General features: G+C 34.6%; 2 protein-coding genes across 2 annotated transcripts; one reads left to right on the plus strand and one right to left on the minus strand.

The window, feature by feature from the left end:
- Positions 1 to 296: 296 nt before the first annotated feature.
- LOC149907648 (odorant receptor 49b-like) lies at positions 297 to 2,394 on the minus strand. The gene is made up of 5 exons (XM_090103379.1): positions 1,661 to 2,394; positions 1,143 to 1,242; positions 969 to 1,070; positions 448 to 603; positions 297 to 356 (listed from the first exon to the last, which is right to left on the minus strand). The coding sequence occupies exons 1-5, from the start codon at positions 2,392 to 2,394 to the stop codon at positions 297 to 299; spliced, it is 1,152 nt and encodes a 383-aa protein (XP_089959505.1).
- Positions 2,395 to 12,382: 9,988 nt separating this feature from the next.
- Positions 12,383 to 18,353, plus strand: LOC149907649 (queuine tRNA-ribosyltransferase accessory subunit 2). Its single transcript, XM_090103387.1, has 7 exons — positions 12,383 to 12,594; positions 12,742 to 13,010; positions 13,453 to 13,634; positions 14,705 to 14,874; positions 15,291 to 15,493; positions 17,050 to 17,175; positions 17,983 to 18,353. Exons 1-7 carry the CDS (start codon positions 12,481 to 12,483, stop codon positions 18,194 to 18,196), a joined length of 1,278 nt encoding a protein of 425 aa, XP_089959513.1. The 5' UTR covers positions 12,383 to 12,480; the 3' UTR covers positions 18,197 to 18,353.
- Positions 18,354 to 24,848: the final 6,495 nt, after the last annotated feature.

Here is a 24,848-nt window from a genome sequence, read left to right on the forward strand (position 1 = left end):
GTACAGTCTGCGTAAAATGGCTTGTTTCACAAAACCAGCAAAACCGAGGGTAAATAACTACTACCACAGATAATATAATACTTAGGTACTTACTATTACTACGTAAAACTACTCTACTATTTTTATTTCTGTCTGCCTCTTTTTTCGTCTTCAATTTTATTGTGGTACCCTATATCTCTAAGTTTTATTATCGTAATGATAATAATATCTCGAATGAAATGAAAAATTTACAATTATTTTTCATTAAATAGATGAAATAATTACCTAGGTAATATGAATATTAGATTTTTACCTAATTAATCACGATCTTGAAAATTTCTTATTAAAGTGAAAAATGAGTACGCTGTCTTCATAATCTGAAATTAATAATTTTGTTTAAATGAAATTTAATTCAAAATACCTCCGAAGCAACTCTATAAGTAGGTCATTTATTTTGTTAAATCTTACCGAAGTAAACGTGGACAAGGTCAGTGGCAATAACCCACAACCAGTTAAAGATATTTTCAGTTGAGCTCTTTGCATGAAAAGTTTAAGACTCCTCTTGAAACTTTCTGATCTATGAATCCACTCGGATGTATACGCTGCGTTGACTAACTCTTCACTCTGAAAGTTTAACATTCTTACGACCGCAGGAAGGAAAAGATTTATCTGTGTTTAGAAAAAAAGCAAACATTCATAGAAGAGGCGTTTGTACGCATAGTTTGTAATAATCCATACTAATATTATAAATGCGAAAGTAACTCTGTCTGTCTGTCTGTTACTCAATCACGCCTAAACTACTGAACCAATTTGCATGAAATTTGGTATGGTGATATTTTGATACCCGAGAAAGGACATAGGCTACCTTTTATTGCAAAATATGTACCACGGGCGAAGCCAGGGCGGACCTCTAGTACAGCATAAATTGTTCTCTAAAATCAAACACAATTATACTATAAATAGTAGAAAACAGATACTAGGTGGTATACCTTATAACTGAGCTGAGTTCCAAGATAAGATGGTACAAAAATTTGCAAAATCATTGCACTACTAAACGGCGTCAGTGTTAAAATAAGATCCACAGAAACCGACTGAAAAATATAAAACAATTAAAATGTATTTCTCAATGGAAAGCACGCTAACGATAAATTACCCATATTTACCACTGAAAGTCTGCACAATATTGCGCAAATAATCGCTGAAGCAACTCCTAGTTGTATGAACATTGTTATAGTTATTAGCTCTTGAAGTTTTGATGTATAACTGAAATAAATTTATCCTACTTCGTTATGGGATGGATTCTTAGAAAACACTAAACAGACGGTTTGTAATCGTACAGGCTGTAATCTTTTACGTCTATTTTAATAAAAAAAAAATAATAAAATAAATCTTGATTTAACCTTTTGTTGTACAATTTTAGATAATTCCTTCCTTCCTTTAATACATCCATCATTTGCTGGTTTGATATCACAAGTCGATCTTTTAATTCTAAGCATACCGTTTTTCTCAATTGGAAAGGTACATATATCTGATTAAATGCAGTTCATATCAATCCTCAGATGTTTAATTTGAATAGCTTTTCAATAGAGTATTAAAGTGCGCAGCTATTTACGTACATTTCTGTTAAATTAAATTTACTGCTAAAATGCATGAAATGTGGTACTTGACATGTTTTACTTACGTTAGTAACAGTTCGTAGTGCTTCAAATACTTTCTAAGTTTTATTTTTACGGTAGTTTCATCGTCGTCTCTTTCTGCTGTTAGTTTCGTACTAATTTCATGATGTACAATCTCCACTTGGGCAATTGCCATCATAATCAAACCACTTATTAGGCTATCTACATTAATATTGTACATCATATGACCATAAATACCGATAGATTGATACAACCAACAAACAATGTAATATCGTTGTAAAGTTTCTTCACCTAAGAAGTAATATTTACATACCGGTAATTCAATATTCGTCTCTAATATAAAGCGGGCAAGTGGTCCGATTGATCGAGCAAAATACGCAAGATGAGACAAAAGTGAGTACGCTTTCCAATAATTTGTATAAATATAAACGTATCTATTGATAATTGCTGAACTTTTATCCTCATTAGTATTAAAAGCTTCACAATTCAATAAATTCATAACTTCGAGAAGTTTCTTTCGCTTTCTTAGCATCATGAAGACTTTGGCAAGCACAGAAAATTCCGTGAAGTAATATATCAACTCATATATGAGAACCTCAAGCTTTTTGGGGGTGTACACTAAATTGAGAGAGAGTAATGAAAAGTAAATAGGCAACGTAATAAATAAATAAATTACTGAATAATACTTATAATATTTGCTTGGTTTGTTGCCAGACCATAAACCAAATATTTTAAGACAAACAAAATTCATGTTAAAACAATCTGATATCTTAGACATGTTTCTGAGTTAGAAGTATAGATGAAAATAAGCTTCTAGGCACTGCTAACGTAAAATTACATTCATATATTATACAGTTATTACATAATTACTGCACTGTTATTAGGTACGAGTGCTATTTTTCTTAAATATTATTTCGCTATTTAATGTGTCATTATGAAATTAAACACTTACGTGATCCAATTAAGTTATTACACAAATTGATATTTCACCCGTATTACCGTAAGAAATTACGTTTTTAATTTGTTTATTGCTTTATAAACCCTACGCTAAGTGCTTTGGAAAATTGCCGTTGAAGTAGTAGAAAATATCAAATATTATATTCAATATTTATAGTATGATCCCTTTTTAAAAATAACACATAAAGAAATATCTAAAGGAAGGGTTTTTATAATTACCATTTCAGTTTCATCTACCCCTTTCCTAATCAACACTGAGACTACTTGTTTCCCATTCACGCAATTCTGAATACAGAGGTTCAATTATATATTTGAGTATGAAAAGCTTTTCATACAATTAGCCCATTTGTTCAGAAAAATAGGAAGTAATTCAGCTCTTGCCCGAGAATGGAGCAAGTATAATGCGAACGTCAGGACTTTTAATATCCCGAATGGCATTCACGCATCGCACTACAAAGTTTGCTGAGATAGAACTGCGAATGAATGAGGCTCAACTCATACCTAGCGTAATGATGGCTTCGGGCCATGACTCATTGTAGCTGCAGTGTGAGCCCGGAAAATTAAAGCAACTAAACTTGGCTTGAAATTTTCACGATAGGCATGGACGGCGCATCGCGGAGCAATTTAATTCCCACACACTTTATATGTAAACGACGTGGTTAAGGGTAATTTTTTCAACGAAATACGTGTATCGCCTATGTGTTTTATCGCTGGAAAGGGGAGCTCTATATTCATCAGCTTACGGTAGCAACCTTTTAAATTTATTAGTGAAGGAATTTATTTTCTCTGATATACTTAATTTTCTACTAACAATTTATTTCAGGACTAGCTTCCGCCCGCGACTCCGTCCGCGCGGATGTCGGTCTTCGCGTGGATGGTTTATTTCTCCATTAACTCTGACAATGACATCTTATTAATATCTATTGGACCCAAATACGGCTAGGCCTATAATAATACGCAACGTGTGTTCGCGGTTCTACAGAACAACGTCTATGGATAAAACTGAAAAATTAAGATCAATTTTTTTCTACGTATTTTTCCAGGATAAAAAGTATCCTATTTTACGCCCAGTATAATAAGGTATAATTATACCAAGTTTCATCGAAATCGAACCGTTAGTTTTCACGTGATGTCTTCACATACCTACAGACAGACAGACAGACAGACAGACAAAAATTTTTTTAATCACATATTTGGGTTTGATATCGATCCAGTAACACCCCCTGCTATTTATTTTTTCAATATTTTTAATGTACAGAATTGACCCTTCTACAGATTTATTATATTATGTATAGATATTTACAAAAAATTATAAATATCATTACCGTCTAAAAATGGTAATTGTGTGATATTGTGAATTGTCTTATCCAATTTTACGGATTAAGCATAGGGTAAAACCACGTCATGAACAAGACACGTAACCAAGTGATACTCAATGAATCCTACAAAACACATCACAATGAAGTATTGAAAAAAAATGTTCTAGAAAATTCTAGAAGGGTCGTTATCTAACGGGTGCTCTCTTTAGTATGCATTAATCACGCGCGCGGTCGCCGCCGTGATTGAAACTAAATCCTACGGGACACCGGTTACTGCCGACTGATTACTGACCGCAACATCACCGTACCTGGATTAGGTTATTTAAATGGAAGGATGTGACCGTATATTGAACTTGTTCTGTTCGCTTTGTAATTTGTGTGCTGTTTGTTTGGATTTCCAAGCTCGTAATTGAATTTTTGTTAAGTCAATTTTGTATGGACGTCGACTGCGTTTCAAACGATTGTACTAAAACTGTATGAAAAACTTTATTCATCGGAAAACTAGAAAGGATTCTAAACTGTTAGAATGTATTGAGAAAATAACGTAAATTGTACACACTACATATTATGTGTATGATTAATTATATTACACTGAGTTTAAATCAAAGTTACAAAACAGAAAAATATTTTGACAAATAGTGTAATCAACGCTCTGAATGGTTGGAAACAATAAAAGTTTCAGTATCCATTTTCCAACTATGAACAATAAACAATTTGCGCTTGTAAAATAAGAGTAATTACCAGGATCCACGTGGAACGGTACGAGTAATAAATCCATTTAGCGTTGAAGGGAGCGCTGATTCCTCCCACAAAGCGAAGCGGCTATCTCGCAATTTAAACTTTACACCTGCATGCATTTGCCTGTAAACTTGTTAACACCTCAAAATAGGTAATGACTTTCATTTATAGCTTATTTTCAGCAGCTAAGATACCTTATATTCATAATATTTGCAGTCTTGTGTACCTATGTGTGAATTAATTGTAACGTAGGTATTATGCTAAGTAAGGCCAGAAAGAAACTTATTTTAATTATTAGATATACATTATGTGATTACCCATGAATTTTGATTAAAGAATAGCTTTAGAATATCATATCAATGAAAATAAATATACCAAATATATTATATACCAACAACATATCAGAGTATCGTCACAGTATCGTCCTCTATAAAAATCGGTTTCTAAATAGACACTAGTTATCAGGAATACTTATCTTAATACTATTAAAAAGGCGAAAGTTTGTATGGATGTATGGATGTATGGATGTTTGTTACTCTTTCACGTAAAAACTACTGAACCGATTACAATGAAATTTAGCACACATGTAGAGGGTAACTTGGATTAACACATAGGATAGGTTTTATCCCGGAAATCCCACGGGGACGGGAACTATGCGGGTTTTCCTTTGAAAATGCGGGCGAAGCCGCGGGCGGAAATATAGTCACATTATATGCCTAAAAAGCACCTATTCGCCTTCCTCATCCACTCACATAATCACTGTCCGCCGTAACATATTAAACTTTTTCTGCTCCGAGACCCTGTGAAAGAGAAAACGAAGAACACTTTTTGTGAGACTGAAAAAGTGGTGTAATTTATTTTCCCTTGGTGCAATATTTAGTGCTGTCCATTACTACAGTTCGCGACCGAACATTATTCACAAAGATCCATCTTTTTTTCCACGGCCGCAACGTGTGCGGTCCTACATATTAACTTTTTCATACATTTTATTCAGAACATATCCAATATTACTTTTCTTCCGTGGAATAAAAAGTAAACATGTTTATTTCTTACTCCATTTGAGCACACACGATCGTAATAATTGAAAATGTTATTAGATATAAGAGTTGTACAATATTAAGCTATTTAAATATGTTACAAAGTGTTTGTAAATATTTCAAGAGGGGAAGGAATGTTAGGACTGTGTTTGACATCATTTTAGGCAGCTGTTTACGTTTTTGAAAGCGTACACTATTGTTGAAACTCGGATGTCCGCCGGCGTCGCATCTCTAATGCGACTTGCACTTAGGCGTGTTCAGTTCAATCACCATTCAAATACTTTTATGACTGAGTAAGTGCAGCAGGTAATGATGAGTATCTTCATGAGTGTACATGAAGCTAAAAGGAGTTAAGTGAATTTATTTTTAGCTCAGCTTTTAGTAAAATGTATAGGTATCATCAGTTGCCCATGCTTGTCATGATACTTACATAAAATATTAAATATTATTTATGTTAAATGTGAAGTAAGAAAAAACATAATATTTTATTAAATGTAAGTATTTAAACCACAACCACGTTGCTGTTACAAAAATACGCTATAGGTACTAAAGGAAAAAAACTAATAATAATAATAAACATTTAACATTGTAACAGTTATCTAATATGATTATACAGTTCAAAATATCATCAAACTAGCTTATGGCTATGTCCGAGTGGTCAAATCTAATTCCCAAAGGAATAAGATGTTTCACCTACTATATTATTCCTGACATAAAAATTATACCTTATAATTACAGTCAAACTTTCGCATTTATAATATGTATTAGCAAGGACTTGTAAAGATGCCACGCATATCAATAGATGACAAATGAAGAGCTAACGCAACCCGCTCTGCCTGACTTCGTAATGTCTACGCGCATTAGGCTCTATCTGAATTTATTCGCAATACCTGACCTACATTTTCTTACTTTTAATATCGTCTAGATCTGGATTTATGCAGTACGGTGATTCATCATTGCTTTCAAAGTATTTGATATTTGAGATGGTTTATTACGTGCCATTTCAGAGACGCTATGAAAACTTTAGATATTTCTAAAGGATGAATCGAATACATCTTGAATTCATTTTATGATACATAATAGCGTCCCACTCCAACTATTATATTTATTGCCCTTTCTATTATATTTCTAATTAATATGGACCAATGTATCAATTAACAAAAAGTTAATATTTTTTTAGTAAACATGAGAATAGGCGGTTTATTTCCATATTTTCCATCAATATTTCTCACACGGTAAGTACCTTTTATTTCGTACCACAAAAATTTTAAACTCAACTTGCATAATAAAATCAATGTATGAACTCAAAAATAGTAGGTAGTTTAACACAATAATACGATATTAAACCCTAAAGCTGTATCTTAACCACGTTACATTGCAAGGCGTTCTGATCCTTTACCTAATGCTTGCTGATTAATTCCCATCTGTATAATTTGCTTCCATTGTTCCGTTAGCAATTCTGTCTCTTACTTGATTCTAACAAGGATCTAGGGACTAGATCTCCTAGCAGCCATAATCTATAGGTCTTCTAAGATCTAAGGATTAATTTAAATCTCTAATTTACTTGCATTTGTATATTTGTTACTGTTATACTAAATAAATCAGAATAACATTCGACTTTTTATGATCAATCACTACATAGTATAAAACAAAGTCGCTTTTTCTGTCCCTATGACCCTATGTATGCTCCCTATCTTTAAAACTATGCAACGGATTTTGATGCGGTTTTTTGTAATAGATAGAGTGATTCAAGAGGGAGGTTTTAGTATATAATTTATTAGGTTTTAGACAAAGCGGGCGAAGCCGCGGCCGGAAAGCTAGTATTTAATAAATTAGCTCTAACATTAGATTTTGTTCGACTTTGAAATAAAAACATGTTTTTTTTCTTCGTAAGTAAGCCACTTGATAAAAAATATTACTTGAAAATATTATGTACTTACCTACTGTCTTATTCACGATTCCATAATTTATATCAGAATTAAACCCAAGCTTATATTAGATAAGCCAAAATATAAATATCATACGTAGGTACTATTAAAACTATCTGCATACGTTATTTTCCAGTATACCTGCGCTTCTTGAAAAAAATAATTTTAAATGAGTTCACAAGCTTCTTATATAATATTAATGCAAATAACTTATTGTGAAAGGTGAGTGCACGTTGCAAGTGGCTCCAGATTTTCAAACCAACACAAAGCCTTTCAGACTTTTAGCTAACGGCTTCTGGTAGAGTTAATGTCATAGATTATGTAACTAGAAACTAACATTAGCATATTTCAAGATACGTCTTAATTCTAAAGATTTATTCTAATCAGACTTAGATAGTAGGTATAATTATTAATAATAGTGCCTACAAATCTTATTAAAAAATATGGTTGACTATAATAGGTACAAATAATAATATTGTTTGACTCCCACTCGTCTTAATTTTAAAGGTCAATAAAGTTTATTATAATGTTCATTATTATCGAAAGAATTAATGGAGTTCCATTCTCATTTCCTAATTCAACTCATGGCTAGGTATCAATCCATATTATAGTCTCTGTAGATACCTCTATGTATATATAAAATTCTCGGGCCACAATGTTAGTTACCACATTCCTCCGAAATGTCTCGTGAAATTTTTTATGCCTATTGAGTAGATATGAGATTGGACCAACATATTTTTTTCATATTCTAAGAGCGTATACGCACTATGCGGGTAGCCGCATTGCGGGTAGCCGTCCGGCTGACCGCAAGCACAATTATGTACGGAATATTCATTTCTATGCGCACTGCGATGCGGCTACCGCAGACCGCACAGTGCGCATAGAAATGAATATTCCGTACATAATTGTGCTTGCGGTCAGCCGGACGGCTACCCGCAATGCGGCTACCCGCATAGTGCGTATACGCTCTAAGTGACAACAATATGTTAGATCAACTATTGCCAGGACAGCTTGTATCCTATATAAGTAACAAGAACCTACATTAAATTACACAAATACTTTATATTCTAATATATATAAATAACTGGAATATGACGCATCTGACGAATATTCTTTGCCATCTCTCGTTACGGGGCACAAGTGGCCCGCGTGCAAGCTTGCATTAAGTTGTATAAGGCATTAATGCACCAACGCGCGGGGGCATGACCACGCCTGCTCATATGAGTAACTTATAATGCACAACCTTTTTTAACTACCTTGCAACGTACTGAAGTCGACGCAAAGCGAAATGCGAGGCAAATCTCACAAATTAGCAGTACAAAAACGCTCTTTGTGAAATGTCTTTTGTTGAGCTTTTGTTCACTTATTTTTCTAGTCTGCACATAAAATGCATAACATAGGTAACTTAGGTACCTATTATATAAGTTATTTAGGGATAATAACCTTCCGTTATTATTTATCATCGAGAAGACAATGTATCTATGTATTAGGAAACAATCTATGAATAGACATGGATTTTAATTCGATATGATCGATAATCTTAGTAAGTACCTATGTGCATTGCCTCCTACCCCGTTTAATTTGAAACATATACCTTGAATATAATAATATGTAAAGCTATACTCATTTAAACGTACCCCAAAATTATTAAATTTCGCCTCAAGGCTTGGGAACCTAGGAAATTACAACCCCTCTGCATGCAGTAGTAACATCAAATCGTCATGAAATTAATAAATGAACGAAATGCCTGAGGTGTTTGTTCATACCATGAAGTGATTACCTACAACCTTATTGAAGAATAAAGCAATTCCACTGAGAGTTGGTGGAATAATTAATAACTAGAAATGTTTTATAAGCAACTTAATTAATACCTATAGCTTTATTGTGACGTTAACAAATAAAGAGAGGAAGGGGATTGTACTCAACAAACAGTACGTAGCTACTGGTAGCCCGTAGCAGTGCAGTGATACGTTATAATATTATATGTATATTATAATGTATATTATTACTTTGTGTATTTCAGTAGGTATGCATTACCCTAATAATATTATTATAAAACGCTTTATACCTCTATTTACGTACGGCAAACTCACATTAATTATAATTAGTAAACAAGTTAAAAATTTAGGTGTGATTATTGATCAAACGCTTTCTTGGTCTCAACATCTCCTTTTACTCAGTTTTACTCAGTCGTAAATTATATGCTGCATCTAGCTCTTTACGACGCCTTCGCAACTTTCTACCCATACCGACAAAGGTTATGTTAGCACAGTCCCTTCTCCTTCCTATTCTTCCTATTCTCGCTGATGCTTGCTTTCGCGACTTAACATCTGAGCAATTGGATAAGCTTGAGCGACTTCAAAATCATTGCATTCGGTTCGTGTACGGTCTCCGTAAATACGACCATGTCTCTCACTTTTATAGACGAGCCAATTTAATAGGCAACATTTGACGTCTATCAATTTTATCTTCGAAGAGAGGTACAGGTAAATTAGCTTGGAGAAATTTTTGCATATGTAGTGGTGTGTATATTACTCAGATCTTAGAGCGCGTTTCCACTATATCGTTCTGGCCTATACAAAAATGTTTCGATATCCTAACATTACTATTTAACTTTATACTTATTCCTAGCAACACTTTTGTTTTCAATAAAAACAAGTTTTTATTTGAAAGAAAATGGTTTTGACTTTATAAAAAAAATATATCATTCAATTTTACGTCCTTGAGCAAACGACAAGGCGACTACCGTGAAACAATAAAATATCGTGTCCATAATAATTTGTTTCATAATTAATATTTGACCATAATAATTACGAAACAAAACAAATAAATAAATCGTCACTTGATAGTGGAAAGTGGAAACACGCACAAAACCAGAATAAACCAGTTTACGCTGTCCGCAGGTGCCACGTGCAGTCGTTTGGTAGCGTTAGAACATAAAGCACATTTCATTCAAAAATTATAATTATTATGTACGTAGTTTAATTGATAAATTTTGTATTTGTTGATTGTTGTTATTATTTGTTATTATTGTTATAATATTTGTTGAAGTGAATTACATGTCCCGCAGCCGGAGGCCCCAAATGAAAACTCAGATGTACTTAAAAACTACATTTAATAGCTAAAATGAGACTTTTACACCCATGTCTGCACGATGCAGACCGGAGTTAAAGAATGAATTTATACAGTTTAATAATTATAAAGACGTAAGCTTGGATGCTATAAGGGAAATCGCATCCACATTCTATTCCCGTGCGAACGGCGTATTCAGCAGTTTTGTATGAAGGCAGGGCCATAACTAGTGTTTAATTTGTGTGTAAGTGTTGTAACTTTATATTGTTAATTCAATATGGCTCCAGTGTTAAAACATGGTCGAGGCAAGCCTTTGACTTCTCAAACTAAAGAATTAAACTTTAAATGTCGTTTCTTTTTCAGGTTAGTAAATTTTTCATTTTAGTAACATTGTTAATGTAAAAGTTATATGTATGTTAAATGTGCAAATATTAAAATAAAGTCTCATCTTTTTCAGAGGAGAAACACATATAGTTTAATTTAAAATCCCTTATATATACAGGGTTACTTGTAAAACACCGGCAACCTCGCAGGACAAGATAGCTAACATCATAAGTAACAACATTTCGACTTTTGATAATTTGTTAGATTTTATTTTCATACAAAAATAAATATTCATTTAATTTTCCGTCTGAATATTATAAACTCTACGCCTCCCAAAAATTTCGTAAACAAAAAGCGAACGAGAGGGGGAAGGGGGCGTCGCGTCGTCCATCCGATAATTAATAGAACATAGACTTACAAATGTAAGGAGAGTACAATAAAAGTTTAAAAAATCATTTAAAAATAATTTATTGCGTTATGCCAAAAGTCGTAGAACAAATGTTGTTATTTATGATGTTAGCTATCTTGTCCTGCGAGGTTGCTGGTGTTTTACAAGTAACCCTGTATAAAATAAAAACTAAAAATAAAATGTTGTTTTATTTTATTTGCTGACCATACACTACTACAAACGCAAAAATTTCTCCAAGCTAATTTACCTGTAACCTGCTTAAAAACATCGATTAAAGTGAATTAATCGATACGGATTTGAAACATTTGTCAATCGAATTTATTAATTTATGATATTTAAGTGTTGATTGTTAATGGAATTTACGGGACGACGTGGTCGCTAAGCGACAAAGTCCCTTGAAAAATAAAGAATTAAAAAAAAAAATTAATTTATGATGATTTTTATTCACAAGTAATCAATTGATGCATTCGATTCTAGATGTCAGATTTCGATTTTTAGAGTAACGTCTCTGGTATTTAAAAAGAAAAAAGGTTTATTGACACAAAATTGTAGCGACGTCAGTTCTTCAATTCAGAAATTGTTTATTATGTTTAGAATGGTTTATCAGTAAAAAATAAAATCAGTAAAAAAAAAAAAAAAATAATAATAATAATAAATAAAATATTAAATAATAATATAATATTTAAATAAATTTAAATCAGTAAAATGAAATCTTAAAATTACTTGTATCGGTCATTATTATTATAAATATGTGATCGTAATTGAAAAAAGTTAAGCAAATGTGCAGTTCTAACAAAACGAAATATCATGTTATTCTATGTTGTCGTTACTAGGTTACAATGTTGAATTTTGTTGAACTGTCAAATGTTGCCTATTAAAATGGCTCTACTATACATTACTTGCTCTGTGGTACGATTTGACATTTAAGTTTGACAATGACATGTATTCGATTCAACTTTCAAGGCATTAGGCAATACCTGGCTTCAATTTACAAATTATTTTAGGTTAACTTTGGATCACTGCCGGTTTTATTTATCATCAAATATAATTATAAACATTTGCAGAGTAAATAAATCAACAATGCGTTTCATATTGAAATCAGAAAGTGGATACGAACGTGTAGGATGTATGACAGAGTTTAAACGATTACCAAACTGCAAAATTGAGACCCCAACATCTGCTCTTTTTGCTCAGGTATGAAATATATTGTAAACTTATTCTTTTATAGTTATTAAAATGTGAAATAAATGAGGTTAATATTCATTAGTTTAGTTGGTTGTCTGTGTAGAATACTTGTACTTATTTTAAAACCATTTTCATATTTTATTTCATCTATTTCAGGGTGGTAGCGTAGTTCATTTAACCGCTGATGTACTTGACAGAGTATTTTCTACTTCTCACCTATTATGGCTACCTTTAACAAGTTGTCATCAATTAGAAACTGGTGTTAAAGCTCAAAATGAAGGCATTGGAAAGTTTTCTGGATTGCCACTACATGTCACCTGTGTAACCTTTCAAAACATCAATGAAAACGTACCAACTGGCCATTTTGAACTAGATAAGGTACCTCTGTGGACAAAGAATGGAAAGAAAATGATTACGGCCGAACGGTAAGATTTTTTTTCTCTAAACTGCTCTGCGAATGATCTGAAAGTATTCATTTACACTAATATCTAGATTTAATGTCAAATCAAATATTTTTGTGATTTTCTAGAGTTGGTCTCTGTGTCTTTATCTCTCTTATTTATAAGACAAAAGAACTTCTTTATAAGTCCTTGCTTTCCAAGCAATTTCTGAGTAATAGGTATAATAAATGGATGCAAAATATTTTTCCCTTATGTTTAATTCACTTTTTTAGGTTTATAAAATATCCACAAAACCAAACAATCTCCAACCAAACAATAAATACATCTAGAAATGTGCTATGTTGTTTTTAAAATTTGTATAAGAATGCAATTTGACATTTAGAATTAAATAATTAAAAGTTGTTATAGTAATTTAGAGTACTAAAACTAGTATTTTTCTAGAACAATTTGCAACATCCTTTTTCAGATATATGGAATTAATGGAAGTTTTCAAACCAGATATAATTTTAGCTATTGCAGATGGCAGAATAGCACTTGATGAAGGACCAAAGAGATTGTACAAGTCCGTGGATAGGACACAAAAAATGCTCAACATTTGTGTTGAGAAGTTTAAAGCATCTACTGCCTTGCAAGACAGTTCTCTTATAGGTAAGTAAGGAAGCAGTTCAAAAATGCTCATGTCTAACAATGTTTTTCTAACAAGTCTTACTTTTTGTGTAAAAAATAAGGGAATGCTAAGAATTTTTTCTGTTCATACTTCAATAGCTTTCAATAGTGTAACTATTTAATAATTTACAATATAAATTTATTTTTTTTTTTTTTTTTTTTCATTTTGAAATAATGTTAAAATTATCATGAATGTTATTTTAAGTATGAATTATAATGTGCATTTTGTTTAATTCTATCTTATCTTTTATAAGACTATTATATTTTATCTTTTAATCTTGATTCATAGTGTTAATTCTGGGTGAGACTTGATTTAAAGATATCATACAATCTGCACTTACTGTCATTGTCTTGAGGATATTAATCAGTGAAAACAAATTGCACATTTACCTTATAAGTAAATTAAATATAATACTTACTTAAAATTATTGTACATGTTAAAAGTATAAACCATCCTACTAATATTATAAATGTGAAAGTTTGTGAGGATGTGTGTGGGTGTGTGTATGTGTGTGTGTTTGTTACTCTTTCACGCAAATTCTACTGAACCGATTACAATGAAATTTAGCACACATATAGAGGGTAACTTGGATTAGCACATAGGATAGGTTTTATCCCGGACATCCCATGGGAACGGGAACTATGCGGGTTTTTCATTGAAAACGCGGGCGAAGCCGCGGGCTGAAAGCTAGTTGGAAATAAATATCAATTAATGTGAACATAGTATGATTTATATTAATACTAGGTTTCCGCCGGCGGCTTCGCCCGCGCAATCAAAGAAAAACCCGCATAGTTCCCGTTCCCGTGGGATTTCCGGGTTTGCGTCATTTTCCCGGGATAAAAAGTAGCCTATGTCCTTTCTCGGGTATCAAAATATCTCCATACCAAATTTCATGAAAATTGGTTCAGTAGTTTAGGCGTGATTGAGTAACAGACAGACAGACAGAGTTACCTTCGCATTTATAATATTAGTATGGATTGACTATTAATTTATTATTATACATACAGAAATTAAAAAATAAAACAAACAACTTGTATTGTTGCTTCTTCAGGTGTAATTGTTGGGGCTGGGGATGTGCGTAGACTCGATGAGAGCATCAAACATGTCCTAAAACATAAAGATACACTGGTTGGAGTTGCTCTCAATGGCTTAGCAGATAATGCTGACAAAATAATTAACACGCCTGTGGAAAGTTTGACTGAAATATTTAAAAAAGTTGCAGTAAGTTTTTTTAATGTTTTTTTAGACATGGCCATAGGATTCGTAGCTACATAATTAAATTTATAAGAAGATAATTAATTGGTAGTAGGAAATAAATTAGATTTCACACAAACATATCAATTTATAGATTCATAGAAAATATAAATTATTTTATTATATTAGTTTCACATTGAATTAATTAATAAAACAATATTGTACAACATATTTATATATAAATGCAATTTAAAAAAATACAAATTACATTTATTATTATAAAATGTGCAAGGTGTTCCTATCCTGAAAGAAGTGGTAACATTTGATAGAATCGTCATTGTTATGTCTCTTTAAAAAAGAATCACATTGGAATTTGTAAAAGCAATAATAGTTTTTCATAAATATACAGTATACATTTTCACATGCATACAATTTTTTTACAGGAAACAATACCGAAGGACTTCATTAAAATACTAGATGGTTGTTGGTATCCTGATGTAATAGTAACAGCTATAGAATATGGCTGGGATGTATTTGATGGCTCTTTGCCGCTCAAAATGACCAATCAGGGTTATGCCTTGAGAATTAACTGTGATATAGATGATAATACTGAATGGGAATTTGCATATAATATGAATATGGATCGGTGAGTGTTTTGTGTGACAGAAAAAAATAAATTTCTTATTTACTCTTCAGTTTAAATGAAGAAAATGGTTAATGAAATAATATTTTTTTATTTAAACTGTGCTATTTTTTTATAAACTTTGCTACCACATAGACTGGGGTAGAAGCCTTTAAAAATAATGAAAAGATAAAAAAATCGCAGTCGGATGAAACCCATTAGAAAAGGAGGGGAATATGATGAAAATAAAAGGAAAAATAAATTACGGTCAATCCGAGTTCGGGAAGTGGGAGGGGGGAGCTTTTAAGAGAAAAAAATGGTTTCTCTCGATTTCCGACAAAACTACAAGTCCTACAGAAAAAAGTTCAATGGCAAAGTTGTAGGTTATTAAAAGTTCTACAACTTTTGTATTCACAATTTTTTCACATACCTCAAAATTTAGGTGAAAAATTCAAAAAACCAAGTTTTTGGTCTTTTATTTTTATCTACTTCAAAATTTATTGTTTTTCTACGAAATTTGGTGGAAACTTACTTTATTATGTCCCAAATACACTGTAATTTATTTGATCGAAAATATTTATTTTTTCGCCTTATTTTGAATTAATACCATAAAAATAACCTAATTTTCAATCGAAAAGTCACCCGTCAAAATATCAGCTTTTTTCAAAAACTTGGGGTGCCTTTTATTCATTGAAATCTCTACTTTCATATGATGTAAAAAAAAATAAACACCTCCATAGTAAATGTTCTCAGGAAATGCACACAAACAGTGTGATAATGAGCTTTTACTAAATCAGGCACACTTCTCGAACTCTATATCTTCTCTTGTATCGGCTTTTCGGTAATATTTTAAAAGAAAAATAATTATCTGTTCTAAGTTTAATATTTTACAGCATATTCAAAAGCAAAATGATGTCGATAAAAACATTTCAGGTAGTTCGAGAAGTGTGCCTGATTTAGTAAAAGCTAATTTTCACACTGTTTGTATGCATTTCCTGAGAACATTTACTATGGTGGTGTTTATTATTAAGTAGATAAAAATAAAAAACCAAGCACTTGGTTTTTTGAATTTTTCACCTAAATTTTGAGGTTATGTGAAAAAATTGTTAATACAAAAATAATTGTAGATCCTTTTATTACCTACAACTTTGCCATTGAACTTTTTTCCGTAGGACTTGTAGTTTTGTCGGAAATCGAGAGAGACCATTTTTTTCTCTTATAAGCTCCCCCCTCCCCCCTCCCACTTCCCGAAGTCGGATTGACCGTAATTTATTTTTCCTTACATTTTTATCATATTCCCCTCCTTTTCTAATGGGTTTTATCCGACTGCGATTTTTTTTTGTTTCAAAAATTATCTACTCTAGTCTAACAGTGAAAAATAAAAAATCAGTCTTGTGAGAAAGAAAAGCGAATATTAAAAAATGTTTAATACAAGAACTAAATATTATCCCTGCTACAATTTTTATTGTAAAATGCTTTTTGATTTAATTCTGTATTTTAACTGCCATTTTTTTGCGGTTTTAAACTTGTGTCAAAGTGGTATTTTTTCAACATTGTGATTATTTCATATATTTTTATAGATATAAAGAAGACTTTAATCCTATACTGGAAGGTTGCGAATGTCTCACCTGCAAAAAACATACAAGGGCCTATATAAATCATCTGTTGAATACAAAAGAAATGTTGGCATCTGTCCTATTAAGCATGTAAGTAATTTTATTTTAATACTTTAACTATTTATTCAATGATGACTTAGTTAATGCAAAGTTATGTTTAAAAAAATTGTAATTGCACAGTTTATTTATAGTATTATTTATTACGGCAGCTTATTTTACAACCGAGATTTTAAACAGAGGTAATCACTCATCTGATTATAAGTTGTTGATTTCCCGCATGAAAAAGGCCATATAAAAATAATATTCTTTTGTGATTCATTGTACTTGGCTGTTTTCCAAATGTGTGACCCAAATTTTTACTAATGTTGAATGGTAATATAATGTTAAATATATTTTAAACTGTGCTATATATTTTAAACTTGCTTTCCGCCTGCGGCTTCGCCCGCACTTGCAAAGAAAAAACCCGCATACTACCGTTGCTGTGGGACTTCCGGAATAAAAAGTATCCTATGTGTTAATCCAAGTTACCTTCTATGTGTGCCATCTTATTTCTTAAAAATCGGTTCAGCAGTTTTCGCGTGAAGGAGTAATAAAGAAACATACAAATTTTCGTATTTATAATACAACTAGGATTTAGGGAAAGAAAGAATTAAAAATACTTGATGGTTCAGATATTTTTATTTTTAAATGAAATACCTAACTACCAAATTATATTTATATAATGAAATAATTAATAAATGTATACAATCATGGTTTACATTTTTGACTTGCGCTTCTATATAAAGAATTATACTGTAGCAGCATAGTACATATTAATAAAATTAATTAAGTAAAGAAGAATATATCATATTATATGTTCTCTATGAAAGTGTATTAATTGTGTTTATTTTGTTCCAGACACAATCTTCACAACTTCGACCAGTTTTTCTTGCACGCACGACGACATATTGCCTCAAATACATTCTCGTGTTTCAAGAAACATATCATCAAACAGTGTGAAATTATAAAACCGTTCCAGAAATTTGCAGATAAAGTGACAGACATACAGACAGGACAGCAGCAGAAAAAGTTTTGTGCGATTAACTTTGATAGTAATAATGCTAGTGGTTAATTTTTAATTATGTTGGTTTCTTAGTATTAAGAAACGTTTTTTTGAAGTGTTTTTAGTTCGAAAATTGTGAACTATAAGTTCAATTTTATACTAAGCCAGTTATGTAGTCATAATGCAAGTAGGAAATTTTGATTAGTAAAATTGATGAATGTAGTTAATTGATCTTATAAGTTATAGGCAACAAAACATTCGTAAGGATTAATTATAATTAATCTCACTTGCCTTTGTTTTTCCGATGTTATTTAGAAGATTTTTAGAGGTTGAAATTTTCAAATTTCTTAGTTTATAGGACCTAGTTTAGATTTTAATTAAGAAGATAAAATTTGTTTGAGTGAGTTGTAAATCATTCCACATTAAAAATTAATGTAGTTTTTAGAAAGGCATAATAATTGACATGTAAGGTCAGGGTGGCTAATTCCGGCATAGTTTTTTTTCGACTTACCTTTGAGTGCCCGTATCTGATGAACGTTTCGATTATGATTATGCCTATTGGGGATGTAATAAAAACCCGCCTTTTCTTGTAAATCAGTGGACTGTATTTTCTTCACATAAAATGTACAATACTAATAACTTCTTAATTCTACGTACAATTTCTTCTTAGTACTACGTACAAATTTCTTCTTAAATAGGTACTGAGCGACGACTGTTGACCGCGAGACTTGCTTCTTGCTGTTGCTCAAGTGTGCTGAGCTCTTGACTGTGCTGAGTGGTGTGTGTCATGCGGTCAAAAGTCGCTTATTATTATACAAAACTACAGGGATTACTCCCGACGGTGGGTAAGACGCCGTACCCCGTAGGCTAGAGGTGCATTTTTACAGAGTATACACCCGACGGTGGTAAAAGTGCCGTGCTTACCGAATGAATTACTACGTTACATTTTTACTTCTACATAGACTCGATTTTATACAATAATAAAATGTAGCAAAAATGACAACGACATACCATAAATTCTCTAATTGAATTACATATTATTTACATATTTTTTTTGAATTACATATGATTTGACGACGCGGTTGGCGCAGTGGTAAAGTAACTGCCTACTGAGCCGACGGTCCCGGGTTCGATCCCCGGTCAGGGCAAATATTTGTGTGATGAACTCAATTATTTGTTCTTGGGTCTGGGTGTTATTATCTATATATGTATTTATTAAATATTATATTTATCGTCGCCTAGTACCCACAACACAAGCCTTAATTGAGCTTACTGTGGGACTAGGTCGATTTGTGTAATAATGTCCTATAATATTTATTTATTTATTTATTTATATTAAAATAACACAAAATACTATAAAACGATAATCAATTCTATATAATAAAAAACACACGAATGAACTTTATACAATAAAAACACTTATGACAATTATAGGTGGTGAAACTATTTACAAGGGATTAGGTTGTCGTCCGTAACATCCTCCCCCTGGCGCAGAACCTCGGAGCCCTCATTTATCGGGAGGACGACCAACCTCCTTACGGGTCGCCTAAAAATCCCCCCCTTGGTCCTTACGTCGGCGCTGCGCACCACCTTGTCCGTCCCTTCGTACACACGTTCTACTTGCCCTAAAGGCCACACGTTGCGTGGTAATATGCCATCTGTTATCAACACCACGTCCCCTTTCTTGACGTTTGGTGTCGATCGTACCGCGTCTCCCCTAGGCGTAAGCGTAGGCAAATATTCCCTGACCCATCTAGCCCAGAAAGCGTCGGCTAGCGCTTGTGCAACTCTCCAAGCCCGCTTGTCCAACCGGTTACTGGAACCTAACACTGGCATACCGTCTGCCGTTCCTAGTAAGAAGTGGTTCGGAGTTAACGCTTCTGGGTCTTCAGGATCGACTGAAACGTGCGTAAGCGGTCGCGAGTTTACTGTAAACTCGACCTCGTTCATCAATGTCTGTAGCACTTCGTCCCGGGGTCCTTGCTCATTTAATATAACCGACAACGCGCTCTTTACTGTACGAATTTGTCGTTCCCAGCTACCCCCTTGGTTGGGTGCGCCCGGGTCGATGAACCTCCACTTCGTTCTTCTTCCCAGCGCGCATCCTTCCAACTCTGGAAGCCACTCTGCATAGGCGCGTCTTAATTCGACGTCGGAGCCGCGAAAGTTAGTACCGTTATCGCTCATTATAACCGCTGGCCATCCGCGTCGCGCGGCCATCCTACGCAATGCCATTATGGCTGAGTCCGTACTTAAACTATGTAAAATTTCTAAATGTATCGCGCGCGTTGTCATACACGTGAATAGCATTCCCCACCGTTTCTCTCTGCGCCTACCTACCGTGACCGTCATCGGGCCGAAACAATCTACCCCTGTACTCGCGAATGTACGGGAATACATGTCCAGTCGTACCCGCGGTAGGTTGCCCTTTATGGGCACACTTGGGTTGCGTCTCTTCACCGTGCATGTGACGCATTTACTTATAACTGATTTTACTACGGCGCGTATACCTATCACCCAATATTTTTGCCGTAAATTATTTACTACGTGTTCGCGACCGATGTGAGCGTTTTCACGGTGTTCCTTAAGAACGATGAGACGTGTAAGCGGGTGCTTGCCATCGAGTAGGACCGGCCGTTTTCTTACTTCAGGAACGTCGGCTGCGTTAATCCGTCCTCTCAAGCGCAATAACCCGTCTTCGTCTATAGTCTATACACACGTTCAACTTAAACGCGCGGCTAGTGCGCGGGACGCCTCTGCCGCACTCGAGCGCCTTGATTTCATCTGCGAAGCTCTCTCGTTGCGCCTGCTTCAACAACGTCCGTTCTGCTTATTCAATCAACGCTACGTCCATTGTTCTTAGTTGCTTGCGGCATTTAGCGACGAACAATAAGACGCGCGCTAACGTCCGGGCACATCGGGTATACGTTGAGAACCGCGTTACGTCTATCAACGGCGTTACTTCCGTCGCGTGCGCTACGATTTCGCTTGAAATTGTTGTTGGTTTTCCTACGCTCTCTTGGGGCCACGTGTCGGGCGATTCTAACAAGAATCGCGGTCCCCTAAACCAGCTGTTCGTGCTCGTAAGTGCGGTATTTCCTGCTCGTGTGGCGGCGTCCGCTACGTTCTTATCTGTTGGCACCCATCGCCACTGCTTTGCGTTTGTTAACTCGGTGATCTCGGTAAGCCTGTGCGCTACGTACGGCGTGTATCGCGCGGATTCGTTCCTTATCCAATGCAGTGTCTTCGAATCGCTCCAGAATGTAGCTTCGCACGGCTCCCGATGCTCCCGCGTCTCCGCTAGGCGTGCGCCTATTAGGCACGCCTGCAGCTCGAGCCGCGGTATCGTTTGTGCTTTCATAGGAGCTACTCTGGCCTTTCCCGCGATCAGCGCCACGGACACGCTACCGTCGTGGTTTACGAACCGCCAATATGCTACCGCCGCGTACGCTTGCTCACTCGCATCGCAAAAAAGTCAATGGTGTTATCAAAACAAAATGCAACTTAATCCAAAAAAATGCTACCATATAAGTTTTTCCCGTAAAAACGTAACCATTCGATCGCAGTATCAAATTGATAATGAGATAATTCAAAATGTTGAAACAATCCGAGATTTGGGAGTAATTTTTGATAAGAAAGTCACCTTTCTGCCCCATATTGATCAAGTTATTAAGAAGTCATCGCGTATGTTAGGTTTCCTCATTCGAAACACTAAGGACTTTAGTCAAGAGCGTACAAAAATTATGCTATACAATAGCTTAGTACGAAGTGTCCTGGAATACTGCAGTATCGTATGGAGGCCGCACTTTGCCACTCACATGTTGAGACTGGAAAGGGTCCAGAAACGTTTTTTATGGCACTTAGCTTTTTCTAAAGGGAAAGCTAAGCAGCTGTCCTCTTACAAGGAACGTCTAGGCTTTTTTGGAATGCACTCTTTATCAACCCGATTTAATGTCAGCGATATGTTGTTTCTCTTTAAAATTCTTAGGAATAAAATTAACTGTCCGGGCATATTACATCTGATAAATTTTCGCGTTCCATCCAAGTACCCACGTAAATGTATTACTCCGCTGTGTCCGCCGCTACGTAGAACGGTCCTAGGGGCAAATTCACCCATCGGCAGATTATCTAAATCCCTAAACGAATACAGTGATCTAATAGATATAAATGCAGACAGTGTGGTTAAGTTCTATAATGCTTCTCTCAAATATTTCAAGGAAAAATAATTGTATTAAAATAATTTTTAATTTATTTTATTTACAATCTTTTTATATTATTATTTTTTTTTTTTTAATTTTAATATTGTAATTAATTGAATGACGATTTTGTTTTAATATGAATATGAATGTTTACATTGTTTATAAATAGATATTTTCTAATGTTTGTCAAACTATATTTTTTGTGTAGAGATTATTATAGTTATATAAAACAAAATTCCATTTTTGTGTTGGTTTTTATGTATTTTAATTTTATACTTTAAAATTGTAATCTGAATGCCGATTTTATTTTTAATATGAATGTTTACATTGCTAATTAATATATTATATTATGTCTGTCGAACTTTATTTTTATGTAACTAGATATTATTTATATAAAAAAAAATGAATTTTTAAGTTGGTTTTTATGTAATTTAATTTTTAATATTTTAAAATTGTAATTTTGTATTCCGTTTTTATTTTAATATGACTGACATTATTTTTTTTTAATAGATATTTTATTGATAATTGTTAAACGTTATTTTGTGTAGCTATCAGTTTTTTTTTGTTTTTTCTTCTTAAATCATAACCGTTTTTGAAGGCATGTGGTGTTAGCCTATAATTAATTGTTGCACTTGATTTGTTAAATTGCATTCTCCTTGTATGTCTAAAATTAGTGTTAACAATTGTTGGCTATCCTTTGTAAAATAAATAAATAAATAAAAACGTGTAATTGTCTACTCGCTATATCTTTTTTCTCATAACAGCGCGGCAATCTCAACGCTTCTATGTACCGTATATCTGCTAACCATTCGCTAAAGGCTTCCGCTTCCTCGACGGGCAATGGTTCGTCCCACGCTACTTGTTTGCGCCACAGCCCTTGCAGCATAATTTTAGCTGTGACCGTATACGGACTCAACAAGCCGAGCGGGTCGAATAATGCCATGACTGTGGCTAGCGCCTCTCGCTTCTTGATGTCGCTCGGAATCCTATTCATCGCTGTATTAAATGCTAACTCATCGCTACCCGACAACCACAAGATACCTAATGTCTTCTCGTATGCGTGAGCGTTGGCACCTAGCTCACGCGGAGCGCCAGCTCTATCCTCTCTACATACAGGTGCGAGTATTTTGTCGACGTTCGCGCTCCATCCTGCCAGATGGAAACCTGCGCGTTCGTAAACTTCCCTCACCTCCTGTATGGTGCGGGCGGCCACTTCCTTTGAGCTGTAGCTGTCTAGCCAGTCGTCCATATAGTGGTTGAGCGTGATGGCCTCGTAAGCCAGTGCGTGGGATTCTTGATGATCTTGAGCGCATTTATTTCGCACGCTGTGCGCTAAGAAAGGCGAACTCCTCGCTCCGAATATCATGGATGTCATGACGTATTTCTGCGGCGGACCTACTCGGTCGTCCCCTCGCCATAGACAATTTTGCACCGCCACGTCTTCCGGACGTATTTTTATTCGCAAAAACATGTCTCTTATGTCGGCCGATACTGCCACTGGCCGTTCCTGGAAGCGAAATAATACGCCGTTGAGCGATTGCAACAAGTCGGGCCCATCCAATAATACGTCATTGAGGCAGCGGCCTCCCACGCGCGCTGCTGCGTCGAATACTAGCCGCGTCTTACCTGGTTTATTCGGGTTCGTTACCGCAAAATGCGGCAAGTACCAAAGACGCGCGTCTAGTTCGTGCGTCGCGTGCGCGCTGCCTTCACACTTCGTGGCGTATCCTTCCTTGATGAGCCTGTCTATTTGCGCCGTATAATCCGCTTTAAAAGACGGCGATCTATCCATTTTTAATTCGATTCCTTGTAATCGTCGCCGGGCCACTTCGTAGCTGGGTGGCATTATTATATCGCTATTCTTCCAAGGCAGTCCCACCTCATAATGCCCGTCCCTCAGCGCGACCGACGATTCGAAGGCTCGTACCGCGCGTTCGTCTAACTCACACGGTTTCACACGCATTGAAATACCTAACCCGTCTATTCCGAAATGTGCTTCCACTCATACGCGCAGGTTTTCGTCCTCTGTGTTACTTTTAAATTCCTTATCGCTTACGACGTGTAACACCCTCTCATCGTCCCGCGTTATTGATCGGCGCGGCGCGGTCCCATGAATGACCCACCCCAACTGGGTAAGTGACGCCGCCGGTTCGTCATTTCCGCCGACCAATAAGCGTCGCGAAACGATTAAGTGCCAGTTGTCCGTTCCAATTAGTATTTTCGGCGTCGCGTTTTCGTAGAAAGAAAGAAAGAAAGAAATTTATTGTCATAACGATAACGATATGCCACACAGTATAACAATAAAAAAAAAAAACACAAAAAAAAACTTAAAAACTAAACTACTTAATTGTAACTTGGCCATTTTTAAGTTTTTTATAAAAAGGTATTTTTCTTTTTCCTACTGCTTCTTCAAAAGAAGTTGTATGCTGAAGCTGCACACAACTTCTATCGTCATTTCTTCTATTATACCATCAGGTGATGCCCCAATAAATGGTATGTCCTAATCAATGAACAACCCACAT

Source organism: Colias eurytheme, chromosome 6, assembly GCF_061535395.1.
Source record: "Colias eurytheme isolate Ceu_HAF_F1 chromosome 6, ilColEury1 Martin Lab GWU primary, whole genome shotgun sequence".
NCBI classification, from domain to species: Eukaryota; Metazoa; Arthropoda; class Insecta; order Lepidoptera; family Pieridae; genus Colias; species Colias eurytheme.

Coding starts and splice junctions, on each gene's coding strand:
- LOC149907649 (XM_090103387.1), top strand. CDS start 12,481: ATGCGTTTCATATTGAAATCAGAAAGTGGATACGAACGTGTAGGATGT. Junction 13,635..14,704: donor GCAAGACAGTTCTCTTATAG/GTAAGTAAGGAA, acceptor TTGCTTCTTCAG/GTGTAATTGTTGGGGCTGGG. Junction 17,176..17,982: donor GCATCTGTCCTATTAAGCAT/GTAAGTAATTTT, acceptor ATTTTGTTCCAG/ACACAATCTTCACAACTTCG.
- LOC149907648 (XM_090103379.1), bottom strand. CDS start 2,394: ATGTCTAAGATATCAGATTGTTTTAACATGAATTTTGTTTGTCTTAAA. Junction 604..968: donor GAACTCAGCTCAGTTATAAG/GTATACCACCTA, acceptor TTAAACTTTCAG/AGTGAAGAGTTAGTCAACGC. Junction 357..447: donor CCTTGTCCACGTTTACTTCG/GTAAGATTTAAC, acceptor TATTAATTTCAG/ATTATGAAGACAGCGTACTC.